The following is a 10,060-nucleotide window of genomic DNA, read 5'->3' on the forward strand; positions in this document are numbered from 1 at the left end:
ACAAAAATGACCAGTAGGTGTCGCAGATTGCTTTCAAAGGTAAGGCTTGGCGAGCATCTTTGTAACTTTCAGAAAACTTCATACTAGACACAGTATAAAGCTGGTATGAAGGTGGAATGAATGGAATGAATCTCAGCATCATCAGCTAATGAATCTGTGCTACACTTGATGTAACCTGACCATGAGCATCACAGCTGCCGTGCACCAGTCACACAGTAGTGTAGTGTAGTGTAGTGTAAACCCATGACAGCACAGCAAACCAACCTGTTTATCCTGCACTAAAGTATATTTGTGCAACCTTTAAATAACACAAAGTTAGCATACCCCAGTTTGTTTTTCAGCATGATTCACAACATACAAAAATGTCACATGTAAAGACCAAATAAAACATGAAAATATAAAAACATGAGGACATATATGTAAAATTTCAGTTGATCAGATACTACTGAGCAGTCCTTACCTTTAAGTGTAGCCTCTCCTCCTCCTTTCCTGTTCTGTCTTTCGTATCTTTTTCCACCTCTGCGTAAAGTTAGTACCGCATCCGTCACTTATGGGCAACTGCACTGGTTCTGGTGATGCCAGAAATACGAAAAACACCAGTGCATGTTATCTCCTGACCATGGTGATTAATACAGGAACATGATTGCCTTTGACATGAAACTGTTTAGGCCCAAATCTTCTGATATTTGAAGGCCTGCAGCAACATGAAACAATAACTCCCCTTAAATGTGTTAAACCAAAAGCAAGAAGCCTGTTTTAAAAATGTAAGGAGGAGAAAGTCCAGATCTTTGTTTATATATGTAGGGAGAAGTTGCCAGAAAAATAAATGCTCTAGTAAAGTACTGATACCTGAAAATTGAACTCAAGCACAGTAACAGAGTATTTGTACTTTGTTACATCTCACCTCAGCACGACAGTAGTGAAATTTAAAATGGGCAGAGACAAAGAACTCTGAATTGAAACGATGGCAATAAAAGTATAACTTGCAAAGGAGAAATCGTGTAGAATCATATTTGTGTGCAAAGTAAGCGAGCTTCAAAGTCAGATGCTGTTTGCTAAACTCCACCCTGATGGTTCAAATCCATAAAACGCAGCACCCCTCGGAGCAGCAGACCATAGAAATCATGGGACCTATTTCTAACGGAGCCTTAGGTCCACCCTGCCCTGCTACACCAGAACTTGGGATTTCTGCTACTCTAACTACCAAATTCCACTTTAACCCATATGTTGAATCAGCAAATGGTGAAGATGTAGCTTATAAAGTTGATAATAATGCAAATTAGTTGAAGTTTCTAAATTATTTCTCCTCAGCAGTTCAGTATGACTGGATTTAAAAGGGAATTGTTGTACTTGGGTGAAGTTATTTTGGCGATAGTCAGTTCAAGCTTTTCTCTATAGTGAAAAGCTCTTTTTTTCCCTTGTAAAGTAACTTGCTCCAAGAGCCGACAGCAAACCAGTGACGTGTGAAATGATTCTGCTGACAATGCTTCAAATGTATGTTTTTCCACACTTACACTTTGTAGACAGTTCCTGTGCACTCACAGCGCACGTTTCCAACCGCAAACAGTGAGTTACATTCATTTCCTCCCACCTCGAAACTGATTGTGGAATGAAAAACCAAACCACAGACGGACAAATGTTGACCTTTCCATGTAGGTCCAGTCAGACCATCTCTTACACAGTGAGAAATATACACGAGCATATTATAATGAAGGAATTAGATATTTGTTATTGTAAAAACTAATCTGATACAGTACGTGGTTATAAACAAATAACCCAGTAATTTATATGACTGTACACAGACTTTGTTTTAAAAAATAAATAACCCTTTTAAGCTACTTACATTTATTTAAATTGAATTTCTGTGTCTTTTCCTCCATGATGAATGCACTGCAGTGTTATAAATATCACTTCCTTGTCCCCGATGTCTGCAGCATAAACCCAGGGAACTGAATTTGAGTGTGAAGTCAGTGAGGTCAGGAGGAGCAGAAATGGGCTCAGAAGCAAAATATCATGAATTTGAAGCTCTACTGAGGTATTTTATTTTTCATTTTCATTCTATCAAAGGTTTTATTTTTCAATTTAAATCTTCTTTGTGATAGAAAGTCTAACAAGGACACCCAGGAGAGGTTAAGGTAGAAACTGGAGGTGGCTGCAGTAATGGCCTAGCTGAGCACCTGAACGGAGGAAACGCAGCATTTGTTGATGTGCATGGGTTCTAGAGTCCAGGTAGACATTTTCCTCAAAGGATTAAAGGGAAGCTTAATATTTACAGTTAGTTTGTCTAATTACTTCTGACCAGAAATATTCCTAAGCAGTTAATTTTCAGGGCGGATGGAGAGTAAGGATGAGGATCCAAATGCAGGAAGCCAACTTTACCTGAAGGTGAGCCTTGAATATGACGATTAACAGGAAGACCAATATAACAGATTATAAAGTAAACAAACAAGTTGACCCTTCACTTAGAGTGAAACCTCAGCAGAACTTTGAACTCAAATACATTCACCAAGAATTAAAGACCCCAAACTATGAAAATGAAAAATTATTCAAGTTATGCAACACTCTCTAATCATGTACTAGAATCATGCACTACTTTAGCTCATTACCTGTAAAATGTAAAATGTCACTTGTTGAGCTTTTTGAAACGTTAAATATGAAATTACCTGCCACTTTTTGAAAACGTTTTTTTTTAACATAAAAAAGCACTACTCTTTTTTGTTGTTGCTCACTCCAGTTCTGTTCAGCTAGCAAGACTAAAGTACTGAAGAAGTCAAAGTCAGCTTTATTGTCAAAAACCACATGTACAGATCATACACAAGCCACGGCCCTCAGAGTTACACTAAAACAACAGGAAGATAAAAAGATCAATACAATCTTATATAAACAACAGTGTTCAACACAGTCCGGGTGTTTGTGGGTAAGAATTTGTGTGCAAGTGTGGTGAGGGAATCAGTGAAGGGCGATGGTGAAGGTTCAGAGTTTCTTATGTCTGGGGGGTTCAGGGGGAAGAGGTGAATGCAGGTCTGGAGTTCATGAGAGTTGAGAGGGACAGAGCAGGGAGAGAATTCAGCATCCTGACAGCCTGATGTATGAAGCTGTCTCTCAGTCTGCTGGTTCTAGCCCGGAGGCTCTTCAGTCTCCTTCCCGATGGCAGCAAACTGAAAAAGTTGTTGGACGTATGAGTGGAGTCACCTGTAATGCAGAGGGCTTTTTGGGTGAGGTGGGTGCAGTAGGCGTCCTGGAGGGAGGGAAAAGGAAATGTAGCTTTTTCTATCAGGACACAGTGCAGGAGCCATATCACACATTGGAATATGAATAACATACAGACACAGACAGTTGATTGTTTGGGCTTGTTCTATCAGATATCTTGAGACCGTGAAGTTCCGGTTTCAATATTTTTCAATTTTTATGCTTAAGGACAACAGATGGAAATTAGCCCTTGGCTATAATCTGGTATGTTTACATTCATGTAATTTTTTTTTACATTTATGTTCATTAACATGCACTGTCCTAAATAAATAAATAAATATGCAGATTGGAATGTGACTTTGTGGAATGTGTCAATTTAAAGTTACTTTGTAAACTGTTGCTGGAATTTTAACCCCTTTATTCTTTACCTGCTTAATTACAGCTGCAGAATATAGAGAACATTTATTTTATGCTGATTTCAATTTTTTTTTTTTTACATTATCACAATATCAACTTCATAATTTGGGAATTATGTTAATCCAGTATGTAAAACTCAGTTGATAAAGTGTCTTCCCTCATTAATATCCCATAATCATCTGAAGGTGCTCTTACTGTAAGATGGGAGCATTGAAGAACCACATGAAGTGCCAGACGACATCAAGTTAGATGGCAGGGTTAGTGAGTGCAAAGACAGAGTGCTGAAAAAGTCTCCAATGTTTTGGTGACTAAGAAACTCCAGAGTTCCTCTTCTGGAATTAAAATTGTGATGTGGGTTTTCATGGCCTGTAGGTGTAATGTGTAGGTGACCCCATACGTTTGGCCATATAGTATTCCACACCGCCTACCTCCCCTTAAGCCATGTTGAGCCAGGTTGATGTGACTGTGTCTCAAAGAGCCTCATTTGATGAGCAAAGTTTATGTTCAGCACTCTTAGGCTTTCTTTAAGCAGCTCTCCAAAGCTTTGAGGTGTGTTTGGCTTCAATATATCCAGGTTTATCAGTTACTTTCACTATGCCATTTATATAAGCATTTGTATCACCTTGTATTATTTTGCTTTATTCTTCATTAAAGTTTCATTTCACAAAGCTGAACGACTCCATCAGACAGTGAATGTAAAGGTGTTTTCATGCTGTGGCCTTTGTTTTGGAATTTATAAGTATGCTGGTTATGAAAATGTGTCAATAAAAGCAGTTGAAGGTGAATGTGCACAATGTGACATATTAGGACGTTTACAAAGGCATTATCTGAATGCGGGAAACTTCTCTGATCTGCACAAAAGGTTGCATGAATGTAATGTGGTTCATATGCTGCTAAGAGATGGTGGTGACTATCAAAGCGGAGCCAATGAGATTTGATAAGGGAATCAGAGGAGTCATTGTCATTCAAAGGAATAATACATACATACAAAAAAACACCTTTCATAACAGGGTGCATTTTTGTAAGTCTCTTCTGTCACTGCACTGGATGAATTTTACTCATCCATCCTCTGCTTTTCTGTTGTGGGGTTCCCTCTAAGAATCCTTTGCCCTTTCTATAATAAGTACAAGTGATGCATCAGAAAGCAATGACATTTAAGTCACTCTTTTATCTTAAAAAACAAACAAAGTTCGTCAGCTAGCTGTATATCTGGACAAGAAAATAGAACACAGTGGTTTCAAACTGTTGATGCGTATGTATTTTGTCTACACGTCATTAAAACACTATACATTTTCTTTTTCACAGTACGTTTTTTGTGTCACATGCATGTGTTTAATGGCAACACGTGTTTCTTAAATTGAGGTTTGCAAACTGGCACGGTTGAAAGTAGGTGCATGAAATGCATCTAAATAGGTTACGGGTGCATCTGTAACCTGGGTTTTGTACACATCTAAAAGCAGCACTGATAAGATCTTGGGAACATCATGAAATCTCCATCACTTCAGTCTGCACCACGAAACATTTGCATAGAGAGGAGAACTGAGTCACGTTGTGCTTGTAACGTAGTTCACCCTGGAGGAGGCAGAAACTTTAGCTGCTATTCTTTGTTTGTAAGCGCTTGGATGAAATTTTTTAGCTAAGAAACCCTGAACTTTGACTTTTTACACAAGGAGATAGAACGGTTTGAGGGCTAGTTTACCCAACAGAAAAGAGGTTCTATATCTGAAAATAGTCATGTTATGAAACCTTCAAAGCTCTCTGCCTACAGAGTACAAAGTGAAAATGTGGTGGAACTGCACAGTAAAAACAGCACAGTTTCTTAGAAAACTCTCGAGTGTTGTTTTTTCCAGTTCTCTGTGGCAACATCACTGAAGTAGAAACCAAATATTTCTGCCTGTAGGACCGAGACAGTCTAATCCACAATTACAATAAATTCAGCTCCCATGACACAGAGATTTGACCTCTGAAGCCTCATTTACTGTTTCTTGTTCTGCAGTTAATTTCTAGCCGATATTATAGGCTCTGTGTACATAACCTTAACGTATATTTCCCTCCCTATGTCAGCAATGTTAACAGTATCTAGCAGCACAATCACCGGAGCTGGAAATGAAGCCAATGCTTCATTCAGACTGCACTGCCCTGAGTAATAACATAAGCTTGTTTCTATGATTCAGCCTCCAAAGACTTGCAAATAGAAATAACCACCTTTACAGCAGAAATTATAAAGTTTAAAGCTTGGTAACAAAATTCACAAAATCTGTCCATGAAGGGATTTTTTACATAACTATCCCCTTTAAACTGTACAGAGGTGAATAAGGACACAGCCCATAGCCACTCACTATTAGCCAGTAAATTCATTAATATAGACCTCTTGACCTCATGACCTCTCCCACGTGTGCACAGAGCCAGTCTGTGGGAGTCAGAATTGTGGCTGGGCTGTAAAGGATCAAATACTCACATTTCTCTCAGTGTCATGCAAACCAGTTTAGAACTTTTTTGTGATGTGTGTGTTTTTTTTATTTTCAGTTAATTGTCTCTCTCCATTAAGATGAAACTATCATAAAAATCAGAGACTTTTCATTTCAAGTGAGCAAACCTACAAATTTAGCCGGCAATCAAATAATTTTCTTTCTTTCTTTTTCCTCAGAATTTCAGTGGAACAGTCAGTTGCCCCACTTTCACTTGTGTAGCTCTAAATTTGGTACAACTACAGTTAAGTAAGTTTTTATCAGGTTCAGTGAGATCAGTACATGCTGACTAATTGTGGTAAGCATAAAACATCTCAAATTTTAAGCTTTGTGGTAGAAGCAGCAGGAGTTTTTTGACCTCCAGCCGGGCCTAGTGATGGGTACTCATTTGGGTTGTGAGTCAGTCTATTCCCCATGTGCTTGGGGAAACACAACTAATTTTGTGAAAACCACACACAAAATGTCAGGCATGATTGTGATCAGTTTCCTTTGTCTACTAAAACCCCGTTAAAGAACCTGAAAACTAGAGGTAACCTGTACAGATATAAACACTGATTACACTCTCCCCCACTTCCGCTGATTCTAATCTGTCAAATGTCCCCTTACTCTAACTTTCTTCCGCAGTTGCACGAGCGGTGGTTTGAGTGTGCTTTCGTGTCGGGGATTTCTGAGTTTGGGGCGGAAAGGTTGACATCACAGAGATAGAAAAGGCATAGGATTTATATTGGATGCACGGCTGGTCAACATCAGATAAAAACACGACGAAGAAGATCCTCCTCATCCCTCCTCTCAGCATCATGAAGACTCTCTGCTTCTCCCTGGGACTGCTGCTGCTTGCAGCCTGCTGCTGTGATGCCATCCGTGAGTGTTTAATCTTTATGACTCCTTGCATTTGTTTGAAAATTTACAGCTGACATGTTGATACTGACTTTAGTCTTTTACCTTGCTCTCAGCGAAAGGCGTAAAGTTCAGCACAGCTCCTGGAACCTGCTGCTTCAACTTTAAAATAAATGCAATACCGGTGAAGTTGGTGTCCTTCATCACCCAGACGCACAGCTCCTGTCCCAAGAAGGCGTACATGTAAGTTTGATATTTTCAAACAGGACTGGTCATGAATAAAGTATAAAAAGGGATATGTGAAGTTTAGACAGGCCGTCTGCAAGAACTCAATCAAAGCAGTGTGAATAAAACGATTTTTGTGTGCATGTTTTGCAGAGTCCACACTGTCAGAGGAAAAAAGATCTGCTACACTCAGAGCTTCCAGTGGGCTCAGGACATGTATCGGCTCCACAACACTGAAGGCAGCAGCTAGCCGCCACCAAGATCGTCAGCTATCAGCTTTAGTTAATAATTGACTGCTTTTTTAAGGCCTTATGGCTTCGCTTTGTATTTGTATTTTCATAAAACTGGCTTAAAAATAAACAAAAAATTTATGCAAGTTCTCTGAAAAGCCTGTTAGACGTTTATGTGACTGATCAGATGTTTGTTAGGTATGTTTTGTGCAGGGCAAGAACTGTAAAGAAATAATAATACAAAAGTGCTTTTTACTCTGCTGCCTCAAGCTCAAAGCTGTAAAAAGATCTTTATAATCTCATTAAATACAGATCTTAAAAAAACTGTCATCCAGTGTTTCTCAGTCTCTTGTTTTCATTTGAACAACTCTTTGAATCTGTAAAAATGGTAAAAGATATTCAGAGATAATAACCAGAGAAACAGCAAAATCTAGAACTGAATTACCTTTTAAAACAGGTTGGTGCAGCACCACTTCTGCCTTGGTGTATTTTTAAAACAAGCCCACGTTTCAGCATGTTTGAGTAGTTTCACCAGCAGACGCGAGAGCAACTTCTATGAAAAGATGGTTGCATGTGCTGATTCAACCGGGGACCAAATTTTTGCTCACAACCTGACTAAATCCCTTAATTGTGTACAAAATGATCAAAACGTGCTCCACCTGAAGGAGCAAAATTCAGTTGAATCAATCAATTAATGCTTCTGTATTAGTCTAATAATGCCATACAATATACAGTATATAAATCTACTAACCTCATCAGGTTTACTCCATTTTTTTAGGCACGACTGTAAACATTGCACTCGAAGTTATTTCGGTACATTTCAGCTTCTGAAACTGTAATTTTTACACCTGTGAGGATTTTTTTTGTTTTGACACCAAGTAAAATCTTTACGTTGAATCCACGGACTAAAAACAGCTGAAGAAAGATACAAAGATCACGAACCCAACAGTGACTGCTGGTGTGTGCCACAGGCCTCGCAGTCACCTTTAGGAAATTTATATTAGCTCATTTTACTGGCATGTATGCCATGACTCATGTGTAATTCTGGGGTACACTGACATTCGTAAGCACATTAGAAAGCATGTAGGGGGATTTAATCTGAAACGAACAAAGACGACCTGCACCAGTCTGCATTTATCGGAACGTAGTTAAACCACAAGCTGATCTGTCGTTGTGATAACATCTGTGAGGTTTTAGCTCTTGCGCTTGTTTCTGTGTTAACGTGTACTTATCTTAAGTCATCCGTTGTCTGTGTGTGTGTGTGTGACCACCCCTCAGCGATGGCTAGAGTTCAATCTTCACTGATAGCATCAACACAGGCTGCAGACCTGCAGTGCAACACACAGCATTATCGGTTCAATCTTCAAACACAATTTACTGCAAGCAGCTGGGCAACAATAACACCCACCACCCCAATCTAGGTCGCTTATAAGATGAAGAAAATTTTACACTTACGTAATTAAAAAAGTTCAATCAGTTAACGGCTTATAACACTTGTAACGTAAGACAAGGTTTATTTGTCATATATATATTGAAAGTCTACATAAAGGGACTGTGTTTACCATTTTTAAGAAGAGGGTTTCAGATAACGAGGTGTGTGTACAAGTAGTCTCTGTGAAATAAAAGCTCATGCTTCCTAAACGACATTTTGTACCGTGATTCAATCAAAGTCCTCTAGCAGATTTTAGGAATATCAATCTGGAAATGAATAGAAGGTGTTCTATATACAAAATATGGATAAAAATCAGTTACATTTTAGTTAGAATACCAAATCACAACAAGAGTTTCCTCAAGGTGTAACAGTGGGAAGGAAAAATTCCCTTTTAACAGGAAGAAACCTACAGCAGAACCAGGCTCAGGGAGTGAAGGGAAGCCAATACAGGAGAAATCTGCTCTCTCTTTCTAGCCCCTGTCAGGACTCTTGCTGCAGCATTTTGGATTAACTGAAGGCTTTTCAGGGAGTTTTTTGGACATCCTGATAATAAAGAATTACAGTCGTCCAGCCTAGAAGTAATAAATGCATGAAGTAGTTTTTCAGCGTCACTCTGAGACAGGATATTTCTAATATTCATTAGTTATATGCTACTCGGATCAACTTTTGCTCTCAGAGTTTCTGTGATTTTTCCTGTCATATATTTAGGAAACTGCAATAAACGTTTCTCAGACAATTTGGTCCGTGTTGACAACAGAGCATCACACAGTTGATCAGCTGCACATCCATGATGTACAGCTGATCCATGACTCATTTGTTCCACCACATCCCATGTTCAGGGAGGCTGTGGTGTTTAAAAGATGGGCAGTTAGTAGCCAAAGTGGGGCCCAAAGTGTGCCAAGAAAATATTCCCCACACTGTTACCCCAGCAGCAGCCTGAACCATTGATATCAGGCAGGATGGAGCCATGCTTTCATGCTGCTTACACCAAATTCTGACCCTACCATCTGACTGTCACAGCAGAGACTGAGACTCATCAGACCAGGGAACAACTTTTCACTCATCTATTTTGACATATGGTGCACCGAGAGATGCTCTTCTACATACATTGGCTACGATGTAACAAGTGGTCCTTTGAGTAACTGTTGCTTTCCTATTAGTTGAAGCAGTTTGACCATTTTGTTCTGACCTTCGGGATCAATTAAAGCATATTCTCCCACAAAACTGCTGCTCACTGAATATTTTATTTTTCCTGAGAATTC

The 10,060-nt window shown here is 39.1% G+C and overlaps 1 protein-coding gene across 1 annotated transcript; it reads left to right on the top strand.

The window, feature by feature from the left end:
* Positions 1-6,740: 6,740 nt before the first annotated feature.
* Positions 6,741-7,631, top strand: LOC147326646 (C-C motif chemokine 4-like). Its single transcript, XM_086302639.1, has 3 exons — positions 6,741-6,935; positions 7,028-7,154; positions 7,290-7,631. Exons 1-3 carry the CDS (start codon positions 6,803-6,805, stop codon positions 7,384-7,386), a joined length of 357 nt encoding a protein of 118 aa, XP_086158765.1. The 5' UTR covers positions 6,741-6,802; the 3' UTR covers positions 7,387-7,631.
* Positions 7,632-10,060: the final 2,429 nt, after the last annotated feature.

Source organism: Aulonocara sp. 'chitande type north' Nkhata Bay, linkage group LG7, assembly GCF_057382095.1.
Source record: "Aulonocara sp. 'chitande type north' Nkhata Bay isolate Kocher_YH1m ecotype deep benthic linkage group LG7, A_spYH_male_GT1.1, whole genome shotgun sequence".
Lineage (NCBI taxonomy): Eukaryota > Metazoa > Chordata > Actinopteri > Cichliformes > Cichlidae > Aulonocara > Aulonocara sp. 'chitande type north' Nkhata Bay.